Source organism: Hypanus sabinus, chromosome 15, assembly GCF_030144855.1.
Source record: "Hypanus sabinus isolate sHypSab1 chromosome 15, sHypSab1.hap1, whole genome shotgun sequence".
NCBI classification, from domain to species: domain Eukaryota; kingdom Metazoa; phylum Chordata; class Chondrichthyes; order Myliobatiformes; family Dasyatidae; genus Hypanus; species Hypanus sabinus.
This window is the reverse complement of record NC_082720.1, coordinates 12,380,290-12,398,143: the sequence shown is the minus strand read 5'-3', so window position 1 is coordinate 12,398,143 and position 17,854 is coordinate 12,380,290. Positions and strand designations below refer to the sequence as shown.

General features: G+C 40.3%; 1 protein-coding gene across 1 annotated transcript in view; it reads right to left on the bottom strand.

Annotated features, from left to right (window-relative positions):
• The window catches only part of LOC132405303 (dedicator of cytokinesis protein 2-like), a 640,537-nt gene that overhangs the window by 168,926 nt on the left and 453,757 nt on the right, over positions 1 to 17,854 (bottom strand). Inside the window, exon 29 of the mRNA XM_059989997.1 lies at positions 5,108 to 5,202. Within this exon, the coding sequence (XP_059845980.1) occupies positions 5,108 to 5,202 (95 nt within the window). The remainder of the gene's footprint in view (positions 1 to 5,107; positions 5,203 to 17,854) is intronic.

Sequence of the window (17,854 nt, the reverse complement as noted above, 5' to 3'; positions counted from 1 at the left end):
ACACTTTCTCCTACAGCCTCTGATTCACTAGAGTCATATAGTCACATAGCATAGGCACAGGACCATTCACCCACTTTGTCCATACAGAGCGTCAACTACATATCTACAGTATTCCCATTTAATAGAACTTGGTCCATAAAATTATTTTTCTGTTGAGAAGTCCTTTACTTGTAACAGTTCACAGTCATCTGCCCAAATCCTCAGCTCTAGCCTTCTCTGCCTATTGCGTTCCAGGCCCTTCCTCCATTTAGATGAAACTATGCTATTCCAAAGCTCAAAGTAAATTTATTATCAAAGTACAATACGGTCAATGTATACGACTGTATTCTATTCTTTTTCTACATATGCAGGCTGATTGGTATGAAACTTTTTCATTCTTGTTTAGCATTTATGTCATCAGGTTTGTGCTACCTACTTAACCAAAGAGACAACATCCCAGTTCAGCAACATTGGTTCCACATCAGTACCACAGGGCAAACTCCTCGATTAGATAATGACTCATTTTACGTACAAGGCAAGAATGATTGTCAACAATTAATGAAAAAGCCAAATTGCTATTAGTTTTGTTTCCAAGGAAGCAATGACCTATACTGTGCGTTACTGAGAAATTAGAGTTATGGACAGATATTGGTAATGTTTTAATCTGGGTCATTTCATGACTAAATTGGGTTCAAAATTCAACAGGACGATTGTCACCCACCCCTCCTTACTGTACCTGGTAATACATGTAATCCATTTGATTAAACTAAACCATGGGAACAAACTAATATTAATCTCTAGCTGTTCAGCCCTTTTCTGATTGTAGGTCCACATGCTGATGACGAGATTTGTCTCCACAACAATATAAAGTCAAGTAATCCCTTCATTGTAAAGGGTATGAGGAAGCTGATATTTAAGTACAGATTTGCTGTTCTGCCCTTCGGGCAATTGGTTTGTGTTCTCTATATGAATAAACACATTCATGAGTAGTTTCAGATCTGTATTAGGTCACTCCTATGCAGAAGCATTGTTTGTCAGTTGATTTTGTATTGTTTAGAAGTTACTCTGAAGGTATCAAGAAGATTTGGCTGAAATAGAATGTTATTTTAAGTTTATTAGACATTAACCTAGATGCTAGTGGTTTAATCATACTATTTATTTGTTGGAATCCGATAATATTTACCTGCAGGAAATTGAATTAAGTCCTTCCTTCCCTGTGTTTATTTACTTGTGTGAACGGAACAATGTGGTAATTGCACCGTATTTTGTTGATTTTTAGTTTCACACCTTATTCACCATGTCATGCCATTGATTCAGCAATAAAATCAGAGATCTAGGAGGCTATACCCTGACTATCATGTCATTTTTGAAAGAAGTTTGGCTGACTGTCTGGTTGATGTTACAACACTTCAGTGAGGACAGTAAATTCTTTCACTTTGGCAAGATCCTTAATAGTGCTGATGTGAAGAGGGATCTTGGGGTCCAAGTCTATGCTTCCTAAAAGTGGTTACAGAGGTTGATAGGTAGGTAAATGCTGCCTTTACTTACTTGTCTTTTTTTCTGATCAAGTAACTGAGTTCAGGAGTCAGGAAGTTATGTTGCAGCTTTATGAAACTCAAGATGAGCAGTGTCTGGAGTATATCTCTCAGTTCTGGTTGCCCCATTTTACTTATTTAATTTACTTAGCGATGTAGTGTGGTACAGACCCTCCAATGAGCTGTACTACCCAGCAACCTATCTATTTAACACTAGCCTAATCACAGGACAATTTACAATGACCAATTAACCTACGAATCAAAATGCTTTTCGATTTTGGGAAGAAACCAGAGCACCTGGACAAAACCTTTGCAGTCATGGGGAGAAAACACAAATTCCTTATAGTGGCCACTGGAATTGAACTCTGAAATCTGAGCTGGAATAGATCGCACTAACTGCTGACTGAGGCTTTTCAAAGGGTGCAGAAGAGGTTTACCAGGATGTCGTCTAGATTCGAGAGCATCTGCTATAGGAAGAGGTTGGTCAAACTGGGGTTGTTTTCTCTGGATTCTGAAGAGCTGAAGAGAGATCTGATTGAAGTTTATGAGAAGCATAGATAGAGTAGACAGACAGTATCTTTTTTCCCAGGATTGAAATGGCGAATACATGAAGGCAAGCATTTAAGGTGAAAAAGATTAAGTTCAAAGGACGAAGGGTCTCTGCCCGAAATGTCGACAGTGCTTCTCCTTATAGATGCTGCCTGGCCTGCTGGTTTTCCAGCAGCATTTTGTGTGTGAAGTTCAAAGCAGATATTGCTGGGCAGGTTTTTTTTTTACACAGAGTGGCAGGTACCTGAAATACGCTGTCTATGGTGGAAGTGGAGGCAAATGCAATAGAGGCATTCTAAAGGCTCTTAGATAGGTGTATGGATGGCCAGGAAATGTAAGAATATGGCCATTGTATAGGAAGAGGGATAGTTCAGTTGGGTGTTTGATTTCTGATTTAATTAGTACAGCACAACATAATGAGCTGGGGGACCTGTTCCTCTGCTGTTCTGTTCTATCTCCTTTGCTCTAAGTTCATGCTTCTTAGCTTTTATATGGATAATTTCTGGTTATCCATGTCTCTGCTTTGGTCATTTTACCCACTTGGGCTTGTGGCTTTCTCATTATTCTGGACCCAGCATTTCCCTTGCAATTAATGCTTTACAAAGATGAGTGTTATTTTTACTGGGTTTAAAGTTCAAGGTTCAAAGTACATTTATTATCAAAGTATATGTACTATATACAAACTTGAGATTCATCTCCTTACAGGTAGCTGCAAAGCAAAGAAATTCAATCGGACCCATTAAAAAAGACCAGCCAACACCCAATGTGTAAAAAAAAACAAATCATGCAAACATTAAAAAGTAAGCTGGTCCAGGAATGAGCCCATTAGTTGTAGACCAAAGCCTCACAATCCAGCAAAGAGCCAAGTAAACCTTGCTAAACACTAGCCTGTGATTTGTCTTTGGCCCCAGCTCCCTGACCTTCACAATCTGGTTTGGTGCTTAAGTCGGTCAAATGTCAGGCTGTTCCTTGCTCTTGTACTTGGGCCCTGCCTCTTCTATTTGCTTTCGGGCCCAGGTCTCACCATCTCGATTTGGTCTATACCCGACCTTTCTAATCTGGTCCAGTGTTTAAAGCAGGCAAACATCAGCCTGTTCCTTACTCTCGGGCTCGGACTCTTCCTTGCCTCGGTTCTGCTGCTTGGAATCAATTCCAAGTCCACTCCAGCAATGGGCCGGGCCTCACTGCTTCAATTCAGCCTGTACACACAAAGCCACAGCCATCCTGTGCCATTGAGACTTCAGGTCACATTGCAAAAATGCCAGATCGTACAAAGACTCAGCTCCACAAGGGAAGCTACAGATTATTGATAGCGGAGATCTTATTTCAGAACTACTATGTAATTAATAAGATAGTTTTGCTTGGTGCCAGCAAGGCGTCACTGTGTTTCACCAGCACCATCTTAAACTGGAATAGATTTTTCACAGACTTGGTGCAATGATTAATTCAAAAACAATTGCAATATTTCATTGAGTTTTCTCACACAAGCACTGAACAATAATATACTCTCTATCTTTCCACAGAGAAACTTCAAGCTGTGTTTATATACAGTCCTCCTCGAAGGAGAATGGATTTTTGCTCAGCTGAAAACTACAGTTAAGCTGCATCTGCACTTGAAACCTTCTGACTAATCATTAGAAACATACATTCATTATTGCCTAACTATTTGCATTCAAGAAATGTAACAGGATTGATAAATGTCATTCTGCTGCTTCAATTCAAGACAACTATCTCAGACATGGAACAAAAAGGGAACATTTCTGTGATGGCATTGTGCAGAGTCAGATTCCCAAACTAAAACAAATCCTAAACTTTTATTACCATTCACGAAGAAATCTGCAGATGCTGGAAATTCAAACAACACACACAAGATGCTGGTGGAACACAGCAGGCCAGGCAGCATCTATAAGGAGAAGCACTGTCGACGTTTTGGGCTGAGACCCTTCATCAGGACTAACTGAGAGGGAAGATACTAAGAGATTTGAAAGTAGTGGGGGGAGGGGAAATGTAAAATGATAGGAGAAGACCAGGGGGGTGGGATGAAGTTAAGAGCTGGACAGGAGGCCTTGGGAGAAAGAACGGGGGAGGGGGAGGAAAGCACCAGAGGGAGATGGAGAACAGGCAAACAACCAAATATGTCAGGGATGGGGTAAGGAGAGGAGGAGGGGCATTAACGGAAGTTAGAGAAGGCAATGTTCATGCCATCAGGTTGGAGGCTACCAAGCCAGTATATAAGGTGTTGTTCCTCCAACCTGAGTGTGGATTCATTTTGACAGTAGAGAACTGTTCTCCATCTCCCTCCGGTGCTTCCCCCCTCCCCCTTTTTTTCTCCTGAGGCCTCTTGTCCCATGATCCTTTCCCTTCTCCAGCTCTGCATCACTTTCGCCAATCACTTTTCCAGTTCTTAACTTCATCCCACCCCCTCCGATCTTCTCCTATCATTTCGCACTTCCCCCTGCCCCCACTACTTTCAAATCTCTTACTATCTTTCCTTTCAGTTAGTCCTGATGAAGGGTCTCGGCCCAAAACTTCGACAGTGCTTCTCCTTATAGATGCTGCCTGGCCTGCTGTGTTCCACCAGCATTTTGTGTGTGTTCTTGTATTACTATTGTTTTTTTTAAATGTCTTACCAATACATCTGGACCAATTCAAAGTTAGGTGTGAAGTAATATGTATAGACAAAGAAAATCCTATATTTTTAAAGTACTTTCTACAAACTCAAATTTCCCATAGAAACAAATTTCATGACAAATGCTGGTGATAACAAACCTGATTCTGATTCTGAGAAGTAAACAGCTAGTACATTATAATAACTCCCATCTTCAAATGGTGCCCCAAAATCAATTACATTCACTTGATGGGTCAGGTGAACCCTGTTTAACATTGCATTCCAAAGGCACTATGTCATCCTTCAGTGAAAAGGCAGCTTGGGCTAGGATCTCTCAACTGAAAAGTGAACTTACAATGTTCCAACTCAGAGACAAGAAGAGTAAAATCAACTGTGACATAGCTGATATAATGACAATAATGACTATAGACCCTACCTGTTCTGCACCATCCTCATAGCCATCCAGTCAGCAGGGTAGACATTCTTCTTTATCAGATCCATGATCAAAATAAACGTTTCCATGAAGAAATCCTGAGGGCAAAATCCATTGATAAGAAACAAGTGACAAAACCAGTGAATTATGAGCAAGAAAAATCTGACCGTTACATGTAGCACTGACCAATCATCTTGACTGAAATTTGTTTAAGGATTAAGGCGTCACAGCAAATGAAGGAGCTTTTCCAATTGTAAACTTTCTTTGAAGCAGGAGTTCAATGCTTCAATAATATAACCACAGAAAATAATGTTTGATACATGGATATAGGACAGTACAACAAAGGAACAGGCCCACTAAATACAGAGTCGAATTAATCCGCATCTCTTCTACCTACGCATGATCCATATCCCTCCATTCCCCACACATTCATTTTTCAGGAATTAATCAGGAATTAGAAACTAAGTGTCATCAGACTTCCCCTGAATGAACCGAACACTGTTGAGGATCTCTATCACCTACCCCACAATCTCCTTGACCCACTACCACCAGGAAGGAGTTTCAGGAACATCAGACTTCCCCTGAATGAACCGAACACTGTTGAGGATCTCTATCACCTACCCCACAATCTCCCTGACCCACTACCACCAGGAAGGAGTTTCAGGAACATCAAGATTAGGACTGGCAGACTGTTTAAGGCTTCTTCCCTCAGGCTGTGAGACCAGTGAATGCCCTGCCACCTCTGAGTTCTTGTCACCAGGACAGTGAGCTGTTTGCTGTTTACTGTTTACCTGTACGGCTCACTACATGCACATTGAATTATATTTTATATTTTATTAAATTATCGTTTTATGTGCTGTGTGTGATATATGTTTCGTGGGTGAACTGTGGCCCAGCGGACTGTTTTGTTTGGTTTTGTGTGTGTGTGTATATATATATAGTCAGAAACAATAAACATGAACTTGAAACCCTGTTTCATCATCCAAATTCTGAGACTAATGAAGAAAAGAGTATTCAGTTCTCTTATAGACGGTATGCTTCTCATGGATTTGGAATTTACTAATTCCAAATGTTGTGTTTCTTTCTGGGACTATTAAATTTTAAAAGTCTTCTCAAATTGTAAAGGCATTGAATCAAGAACCTAATAAAAACGCGGCTTGAAAATTACAAGGCCAGTCCTCGTCAACACTGCCATCCACACTAACTGCAAATAGAAAGCTAATTATCTGTAAGTGTATCAATTAAAATTGTGTCTATGACAATAAACTAATTACACATATCATCTTTGAATAGTACCTTAACATCTACCTTGTTGATCAGGCTTTGATTATCTATCCTTTCCCTTATGTGGTTACAGTATTAAATTTTCTCTTCTGATATTCTTATGAAGTCCCTTAAGATATTTCACTATGTTGAAGACCCCATATAAGCACTACTTGTTGCTGTTGTTCTTGAATAATTTCATTTTAATTCCCTCCTCTTATACTTTCCTTTTCCAGTGATGCTGCCAGTCTCAATCCTTAATTCTAACACTTCTGTTATTGTCACTTTAGAGCAGGAGTTCCCAAAGTGGGCTCCAGGGTCCTCTCAGTTAATGGTAGGAGTCCATTGCATAAAAAAGGTTGGGAAGCCCTGCTTTAGCATTTCTTTTTGCATTATTCCAATTTTCTCTACTGGATTATTCGACTGATTTTGTGGTCATTACTGTATTTATTGTTGAATTCATTATTACTATATACACTGTTTACATTGTGTATTTCCCACATACAAGGAATTTCCCTACACTTTTGTGTAAAAGGAAATAATCTAATCTTTGCTCTGGTCTTTCTCTGTACAGATATTCCACATTTAAGTGTTCATCTTCCTCTTTAAAACCCTCCTTTTCTTGTGACTTTCTTGCAGTTCTTTACGCCAGAGCTTTTACCCTGATATTTTATTTCTATGACCTTTCATGCATCAAAGTACTTTTTTTTGCTTTTAATATTCAAGAGAAACAGAGAAATATTGATGTTTACAAGTTGAAGCACTAAACACCTCCCCAGGGTTTTCAAATGGAATTTAACTAGCAAAAGTTGGAATTCAATATAGTTCACAGAAGAATTTAACACAAGAATTTGGAACAAGAGTAGAATATTCAGCTCTTTGTACTTGTTCCAGTATTCAATAAAACATGACTGTTTCCCACCTCAGCACTACTTTGTAGCCTAATCTCAAAACTCTGAATTATCTTAATTTCTGAGAGTCTGTTAATTTCTGCCTTGAATAAACTCACCAACTGAACCTCCATAGCAATCTGGGGTTCAGAATTCCAAAAATTCATTCCCCTCTAGGTGAAGTGATTTCTTCTCATGTTGATCCTGAGTGGATCATTCCTGATTTTGAAACCACTGGGGGTACAACATCTGTCATTTCATCTCTTTTCTTTCTGAGATACAGGAACCCAAAAAATCCTTCCAGTGAAACACAGATACCTCCATTCTCATAAACAATCATTTCAAGTCAAGTCGAGTCAAGTTACTTTTTATTGTCATTTCGACCATAAATGCTGGTACAGTACACAGTAAAAATGAGACAACGTTTTTCAGGACCATGGTGCTACATGAAACACTACAAAAACTACACTGAACTAAGTAAAATCAACACAGGAAAAAAAAACTACACTAGACTACAGACCTACCCAGGACTGCACAAAGTGCACAAAACAGTGCAGGCATTAAAATAAATAATATGCAAGACAATAGGCACAGTACAGGGTAGTAAATTGGTGTCAGTCCAAGTGATAATAAACCTGATACTGCTTTGCATTATATGTTCATAGTTGTGGCCCCTTCCAGTTGGAGATAGGGTGACCTCGTTATGCTGTCTGACTTGCTGAGTGTTTCCAGCATTTTTTTTTCCTATTTCAAATTTTCAGCATCTGCAGCTTTTGATTTCCAGTTAGTCTGGAGTACTAAATGCCTGACTTTTCAGACTGAAGGATGATATATGATGTTTACTGGTGGAAGGGGAGAGGGATGTGTCATTGCACTTTTTGATATATATAAATGACTTTGAGATGGGTGAGTGTATAATATTTCCACATCTACAGATAGCATAAAGCTTGAAAGTAATTAAGTACGTGAAGGATTATAATAGATTATAAAAATAATATAGGCTGGCTGAATGGGCAAATAAATATAACACAGAAAAGCGCATGCTGATGTATATGGGCAGAAAGAAAATGAAAAGACAATGCAACCAAGGTAATAAAGGATGCTCAGGTACATAGATCTAGCTTTCCAGGTACACTTTATAGCTCTTAAGGCACTTTAAAAGAGGTTAAGAAAACTTATGGAAACCAGTGATCATACATAGACATGTATTAATATATGGAAACTCTGTAGAACACTCCAGTTAACCCACGACTGGGGTACTGCATCCAGTTCTGGTCATCGTGCTTTAGAAAGGATGTGAAGGATCTGAAGAGGGTGGTTCCCGGGATGAAAGGCTTCAGCTAGTAGAATGAGAAGCAGGTGTTATTATCCTAGGGGAAAAGTTTTTGAAAGGAGATTAAACAGAGATTTATTAGGTAGAGAGGAACAGCTCTGAGTATTTGAATGTTCATGGATCTGTGAAACAGAGGGTCAACATTCTTGGCAGAACATGCAAAGGACATGTAAAAATTAAGAGCTGAAGCCTTATAAGGCACTGTTCAGACCTTATTTGCAGTATTGTGAATGGTTATGGGCCCCTTATCTAAGAAAGGATGTGTTGGCAAAGTCAGAGGGTCCAGAGGAGGTTCACAAGATTGATCCCAGGAATGGAAAAGTTAATGGATGAGAAATGTTGGATGGCTCTATCTGCACTCGCTAGAGTTTAGAAGAATGGAGGGAGGAGTCTTATTGAAACCTTTCTAGGCCCAGCTGGTGCAGGCGTGATAATGGTATTTGCATTAGCGGGAGAGTCTAAGACCATAGGCACAGCTTCAGAATACAAGGATGTCTGTCCCTTTAGAACAGAGATGAAGAGGAATTTTGTCAGCCAATCTGTGGAATATATTGCCGCTGATGGCTGTAGAGGCTAAAAGATAGCGTATGTTTAAGTGGAAGTTAATAGATTCTAGATTAATTACAGTATCAAAAGTTACGGGGAGAAGACTGAAGAATGGGATTGAGAGGGATAATAAATCAGCCATAATTGAATTGCAGAGCAGACATGATGGGCTGAATGGGCTAATTATTTTTCTATGTCCTGTCTTAAGGGTTAATGGTTTTAGCCAATTTTATTTGAATTTGCCTTAGACTCAGTGGGCTGAATGGTCTCTTTTTGGTCAATAACAATTCCACTATGTAGCCAACATTGAGACAAAATGCTAGTACAATATTTTGACTTTATACATCACTGAGGAGACATATTTAGAATATTATGAAAATGAATACTGCAAAACTTGTGAATCCTGCTCAAGATAGTGTCGAGCTGCAAAGTCCATCTAAGGTCAAAAGTTCAAAATAAATTTCTTTACTGTCAAAGTGCATATTCTCACTCCATATACTACCCCAAGATTCCTTCTTTTGCAGGCATTCACAGTAAATACAAAGAAACACAACAGAATCAATGAAAAATTGCTTACAACAAAGACAGATAAGCAACCAGTGTGCCGACAAAAACGAAGCCAAAATAAAAAAAACAGTAACAATAAATAAATAAGCAATAAATATCATGAATTGAAGAGTCCTTGAAAGTGAGTCAACAGACCTTCGGATCAGTTCTGTGTTGGGGTGAGTGAATTTGAGTGAAGTTCATATTAATAGGGATCGTTTTGGTGTAGTGCATGGGAGTTCAAAGTAAATTTTAATTTAGTTTTTATTTATTTTATTGAGATATAGCGCAGAATAGGCCTTTCTAGCCCTTTGCACCACGCCATCCAACATCTTCCAGTTTAACCTTTGCCTAATCACAGGGCAATTTACAATGACCAATTAATGTATATGTCACTAAGTACAACCCTGGGATGCATATTCACAGCAGATACAAAGAAACACAATAGAATCATTGAAAAAATTACACATGAGCAAAGACAGACAAACAACAATGTGCAAAAGCTAAAAATGTGCAAAAAATAAATAAATAAACAAACAAATAACTACTATTGAGAGCAAGAACTGTAGAGTCTTTGAAAGTGAGTCCATAGATTGTGGAATCAGTTCCGTTTTGAGGTGAGTGAAGCTACCCTCTCTGGTTTGTTTAGGAACCTGATGGTTGAAGGGTAATAACTATCCCTGAACCTGGTGGTGTGGGCCCGAAGGCTCCTGGATCTCCTTCCTAATGGCTGTAGTAGGGAAAGGTCATGAACCTGGATGTGGGATTCCTTGGTGAGACATGCTGCTTTCTTGTGGCAGCACTCCTTGTAGGTGTGCTCAGTGATGGGGAGCGATTTTCAGAAGGGGCTGTATCCGTTCTGTTTTGTAGGCTTGTCCTTTCGTAAGCATTGATGTTTCCATACCAGGGTGTGATGCAATCAGTAAGGATACTTTCTACTGTAGCATGTTTGTCAAAGTTTTAGATAACATACTGAATTTGCACAAACTTCTAAGAAAGTAGATGGCTGCCATGCCTTCTTTGTAACGACACTTACGTGCTGGTCCCAGGACAGATCTTCTGACATGATAGCATCAAGGAATCTAACATTACTGACCCTCTCCATCTCTGATGCCCTAATGAGGATTGGCTCATGGACCTCTAGTTTTCCCCTCCTGTAGACAATAATCGGATTTTTAGTTTAGCTGATATTGAGCGACAGGTTGTTGTTGTGACATCACTCAGCCAGATTTTCCATCTGCCTCTGCAAATTTGTCACTACCTTTCATTTGGCCAATAGCAGTGGTGTTGTCAGCAAACTTAAATATGATATTGGAGCTGTACATAGCCTCACAGTCTTAAGTGTAAAGTGAGTAGAGCAGGGGCTAAGCACACAGCCTTGTGGTGCACCTGTGCTGATGGTAATTGTGGATCCAAACTGACTGGAGTCTGCAAGTGAGGAAATTGAAGATCCAATTGCACAAGGAGGTTTTGAGGCCTAGGTTTTACAGGTTATTGATTAGTTTAGAGGGGCTGATAGTGTTGAATGCAGAGCAATAGACAATGCAGAGCATCCTGTTGTATGTATCTTCACTGTCCAGAGGTCAAATTCCGAAGTTGAGGACTCAAAGTCAGCGAGTCTGGGAGTCCAGGCTTGAAGGTCAAAGCTCCTGGGACAGTATGTCCAGAGGTTAGAGGCCCAAAATCTGTGAGTCTAGACCTGGGCCTGGAGTTTGGGCATGGAAGTGGCATACCTGAGGTTTGAGACCTATCTGAGTATATGAGTAGGTGGGGTCGGATAGGAAAAGACTTGTTTTGTTGCTGTTGCTGTTATTGCTTGTGTTATTCTGGTCAACATGGTGGGCGTGCTATATTGGCTCCAGAATGTGAGGCAACAAGTCCTGGCTGCTCCCGGTAGTGTTGTTTTGTGAGCTGTATGTTTTGATGTGGATGTAATGAATGAATGATTCTGAGTCTGAATCTGAAATGATTAACTCACACCAAAGAGATATTGAAAGAATGTAGAGGAAGGCAACCAGCAAAGATGAAGATATAAGACAATGAGGTCATTAAGGTGTTGTGTTTGGGTATGGTTTTAGTGAAAGGGAATATTAAAAGGTAACGTGCTTTTCGTTCTCATCAGGATTCTGAACAAGGTAACGATCCCCTCCTCCTTCCCCTTCTCTTGTGGTCCATTCTCCTTTCCTGTCAAATTCCTTCTTCTCCAGCCCTTTATCTTGCCCACCCTCCTGGCTCACCTGTAATCTTCCAGGTAGCCTCATTCCCCCTTGCTAGACTTTGTATTCCGGCATTTTCCTCATTCCTTCTCAGTCCTGAGGAAGGGTCTCAGCCCAAACATCGACAGTTCATTCATTTCCATAGATGTTGCCTGACCTGCTGAGTTATTCCAACATTTTGTGTATATTCCATGAAAGGATATTTGATTTTTCCAGGCAACAGAACCATTAAAGCATCTGTCTGCTCAGGAGGTGTAAATTCAAAGTTCAGTACTTCTCGAAGATAAGAGGCAGAATTAAGATGGCGCTAAGCGGTGACTCCCTTGCTTGCATCTTCGGAAACAGTTCTATTCCCACCTTTAATATCTTTATTTTTCCCTTTCAGGATTCTTTAGAAGACCCTCACCTGGAGATACACACAGACTTCGGTTCTTTGTGGAAATGGGACTCATTCTCCGGGTTTCAGGACTGACTATTGTTGTTTGGCATGCCAAGGGTTTGGCCTGAGAATCCGGCTCAGGGCTCTGGAGATGGGCCGATCGAGGGTTGGTGCCATGGCAAGAAACTCGTGTGTCATCGGGGAGGCCGGAAAATTTTTTGCTGTGGGCTCGAAGATCCGAGATCTTTGCAATCTTCAGGCATAGGGTTTGTAAAAAGCAACGAAACGGACTTTTTAACATTGTAAACCAGCAGGTTGTTGTTATGTCTCCCACTCACTGTGAAAATGGGGGACACCTCCTTCTCCTTTATTAGGAGAGAAAGAACTTGTGGTTTGTCGAATGCCAGATGAAATGCGATTGTCTTTGGGGTAACTGCAAGGTCTGTGTCTTTGCTATCGCCTAGTTTATGTTTGTGCTCGGCAGTGGGTGTACTTTTTTGGGGGGGAGGGGGGATTGTTGCTTGCTACCGCTTACATGCAGGAGGGGGGAACTGGGGGGAGGACTTTAAGGTTCTCACGTTTAACTACTGTTCATTCTTTGGGGCACTCCTCTGTTTTCATGGATGTTTGCGAAGAAAAAGCATTTCAAGATGTATGTTATATACATTTCTCTGACATTAAATTGAACCTTTGAACCCTCGAACCTTTGAAATCAGCTTTAAGCCATTAAAACAGGCTTCCAAGGTGTTAGTATAAATTCATTCAAATATAAATTAGTTAAACTCCTGTCGGTTAACTGTACCATTACCAAGACCCAAGATGAATTCAGCCATCTCCATTGAGTGGGCTAATTTGTTTGCTGTACCAAACTTCGAAAACACTCGCTTTTTGCTGAAGCTCTGCCATTGCAATCCATTACAGGACTGGTGAAGAAAAAAGATTCAAGCGTATGCTCAAAACATGCTTGGAAAAATGGATTATTCTCACTGAGACTTGAGAATCTCTGGCTCATGACAACTCAAAGTGGAGATGCAACCTGTAAGACAGTACTCAGAACTCTCAGACCACGTATCAGGAGTACAGGGAACCCCTGCATAATGGTCAGAAGGAGCAGACTGCAAATTAAAGTACTTAACTGCTCATGTGTCAACTACCTCTTGCTCTTCCCACACTGGACTCAATAGCCGCCTTAGACAAAAATTGAGTGGGAGCAAGTCCTCCTCGAACCCATGGGACTGCTCAAGAAGAAAGTCTAAACTAGGGTACAGTATCATTGAGCAACATAGATAACTGGGAATTCATTGCTGGCATTCTTTTCTTCATGAGGGGCTGTAGTTGAACAATTGATAGAGATGGATTCTAATGATCAATTGTTAAACATGATATCATTGTTTTGTGCAAAGTACCAGGATAGTAGAAAGTGAATTCACTGAATCTTGATCTTTTTTTACATCTTGGAACTCTAATATTCCTCTGAGACTATGTGCTCAATCATGAAAGAATGCTTCAATGTAGAAGATTCTGTTAATCAATTAAAATGTTTAACAGTCCTCTTAAGGACTCATTTTTTTCATTACCCTGATGGAAATTCTTTGTGTAGTAGACAAACCATACATATCTTTTACTGTGCTGTGCTGAACAGCTTGCTATCTTCTTACTTGACGACACTCACAGCTTGCTGAGGAGTTGTTGATTAAATTACTTTGAGATCTCTTCATGGAGTGCTACAGTATATAAATTCATACATCATAGTAGACTATCTAGAAACCAAGGTAAATTCTGTTTTACAAGTTCTTCGGACTTGAACTGAAATTAGTCCAATTTTCAGATCACCGATTTTCATGGAGAATCCTTTGGTTTGTAAAGTTTCTTTTAAACATTCTTATGTTCCTGTTATCCAAAGTGTGGAAATCACTTTCTTTGGTAGCTCAGGTATGAAGTCAATAAATTTTCGCTCAGAAATATTGATCAGCACATGAAAATAGAAGTGCAATTGCTATCAATGACCTCTACTATCAAATTAGGATTTCCTGATATTTGTGTTTTTGAGAATCCATCCCTAAGCAACGGCAAGATTTTCTGAAAGTTCACCAAACTGTTTGATTAGACTATTACCCCCTGTAAATCTCTTCTAGGCAACTGCATAAAACAAACAATTACCCCCAAAGTCTCCTTTAAATTTCCCCCTCTAACCTTAAGAACATGTCCTCTGATGTTTGACAGTTCCATCTTGGGGAAAATATTCTAGCTGTTTATCCTATCTGTGCTTCTCATAATTAAACAAAAGCATCTATCAGGTCACCCCTTAGCCTTAGGCACTTTAGGGAGAACACCTCAAGTTTGTCCAATGTTTTCTCATAAGTCATACCCTCTAATTCAGACAGAATTCTGGTTAAAATCTTCTGCATCCTTTAGGTAGTCCCCACAGCTTTCCTCTGATAGGGTGACCAGAACTGCATATAATACTCTGTGTTATCTCATTAAAGTTTTAGATAACTGCAATATGACTTCCATACACTTATACGCAATCCACCCCCCAATAAAGGCAAGCATGCCATTCATTGGTCTTCTTTTCCACCTTATCCACTTTCAGTGAGCTATGGGCCTGGAACCCAAGGCAAGATCCACCTCTACCTCAGAGAGACTCAAAGGAGTCCACTATTAATGTCAGGTGATTCAGCACTATGCAAGAAGGCCAGGTACAAATTACGGAGGGCTGCGTCAAGAGCAAAAGAACAATTCTGATTGAGGTTAGAGGCAGAATTGCATGCACGTCAACTCTGGCAGGGTTTGTGGGCCATTATTTCCTACAAAGCAAAACCTAACATCATGAGTGGCAGTGACACTTCAATCACAGATGAGCTCAATGCTTTCTATGCACACTTTGAAAGGGAGAATAAAAGTACAGCATCATCTGATGATCCTGTGACCTCTGTCTCGGAGGCCAACATCAGAATGTCTTTCAAGAGTGTGACCCCTCATAAGGTGATAGGCTCCGACGGTGCACCAGGTACGGCTGTGAAAACCTGAGTTAAGCAACTGGAGGGTCTGTTCACAGACATTTTCAATCTCTCATTGCTACAGTCAGAAGTTCCCTCCTGCTTCAAAAGGGCAACAATCATACCAGTGTCCAAGAGCTCCCTTAATGACTATCATCCTGCAGCACTCACATCTACCATGATGAAGTGCTTTGAGGTTGGTCATGGCTAGAATCAGCACCTGTCTCAGCAAGGGCCTGGACTCACTGCAAGTTGCCTATTGCCATAATAGGTTGACAGCAGATGTGATCTAATTAGGTCCTCTTGCTGCCTTGGATCACATGGACTAGCATCAGACTGCTGTTTATTGACAACAGCTAAGTGTTTAGCACAATCATTCCTAGAGTTATGGTCAAAAAACTCCAAAACCTGGGCCTCTGCACCTCCCTCTGCAACTGGACTTACTCACTGGAAGACCACAGTCTATACCAGGCATGGGCAAACTACGGCCCGCGGGCCATATGCAGCCCGTTAAGCTTTTTAATCCGGCCCGCAGAACTTGATGAAATTATATTAATAAACCTTGTTAACGTTTTTTCCCCGCAATTCTGGTGTTTCCCCAATAGATGACGCATTCTATATACATTTGTGGCGACCCATTTCCTAGCACATCCGAACTGGCTCACAATTAGCCAGTGTTCCGGCTAAGGGAGATAGCCTGCGGGGATTTGCGAGCACAGAGCTTTGGAGCCTCTGCGCCACGGGGGGGCAGGTTGAGGGAGGCTTAAAAGTGAGGCTGGGGATTTAGAATAAAGTTTTTTTCTTCGACTGCAGTTACCGACTCCGTGTTGTAATTTTAGCGCTGCATGTAGCACACCGCTACACATTGACCTTTGTTGAGGTGCAGCGTATTACTCCACATTTGCGCTTTACTCTTTGTTCGGCTCGACCTATTTGTGTGAACAGGCGTTCAGCGTCATGAACATCAACAAAGCCAGCCACAGATCCAAGTTAACTGACCGACACCTCAGATCCATCCTGAGAATCACCACAACAAAACTAAATCCAGACTTTGATGCGCTGGCTAAAAAGGGAGACCAACAACACTGTTCCCACTGAAATTAAAAATAAGTTTCTTCGTTGTGTTATGTAAAAAATGCATTTGAAAATATTTTTTTCAATAAGCCTTACATGTTACATGTCATTTCTGTTAAGTGATGGACATGAGTAGTGCGCAGGTGTACGTACGTTCTCAAAATAAAAAAAATGCGCTCCAGATCAAATAACGCGCTCCGCATACTGGCACGCTGTCACTGTTCTGTCCTTGTGCTGGTCGTTGTTGAGTTTTGGCACAGGGGACAATTGAATAAGAAGGAGCAGGACAAGTAGACCTGCATCTCCTACCGTTTTTGAAATAAAGACAGGCAGGAGGAGAGTGATGATGATAATATCTTGAAGGATAACATAATTTTCAGTGCTTTAAAATAATAACTGTTACTATTAAAAAAGCTGTATTTTATTCATTTAATTTTCAGTGTTTTAAAAGTCATTTCAATAGCTAAATACCATGTGACTTCAAAGACAGATATTTTGTTGTAATGCATTTGTTCATTTTCAATTGAAATTAAAGCACATGTTTTCTACATATCCCATGATATTTTATTTTCTCTTATGAGGTGTATTACCAAAACACTCCGTCCATCTGTTCCTGGTCCAGCCCCCCTGTCAAATTTTAGAACCCTTTGTGGCCCACAAGTCAAAAAGTTTGCCCACCCCTGGTCTATAAGGATTGGACACAACAATGGTCAATTGTCATGCTAATCAACACTGGTGCAGCTCAAGGATGCAGCTAAGCCTACTGCTCCACTCCCTTTACACACATGACTATGTGCCTAGGCACAACACAAAAGTCATCGAAAAATTTGCTGATGTCACAATTATTATTGGCAGAATTTCAGGTGGTGATGAGGGGGTGTACAGGAGTGAGGCAGATCAGCTGGTTGAGTGGTGTTGCAGCAACAACCTTGCTCTCAATGTCAGTAAAACCAAAATATTGATTATGGACTTCAGAAAAGTTAAGATGATTAAAATCTCTAATTCAAATCAAACCCTCTGTTTGAATGATAGACTGCCTGGAGATATTTTGATGCTGTAGTTTCAGGTACACAGCCAAATCACCCTCAGATATTATCTGATTTTGGAAGCTGAGCACAGTTGTGATTGGATGGTGTTTAGACAACTGTAAGCTGTGAAGAAAACAGCGCCTTTTAATTCTGTGCACATCTCGAAATTCCTGTTCCAACATAGACTTTCTTATTTTTACCCACTTTAACAGCCATCTGCTATTCTTTTTGTCTTGTCATCCAGAAATTTGTAATTGGAGCATTATGAAGTTGCTGAAGCAAATGCATACACAGGCTCGTGGCTGAGGGACACTCAATACTGAGAAACAGAATAGAACTATTACTAGTTCAAGCCCCCAGTGACAAATAAAGGCTTCTCTGCAACTTCCTAACACTTTTATCATGGAATTCTGGACTATAATACAAAAAGAGCATGAAATAGTTATTAAAGTGGATAAAGTAAGAGACTGTATATT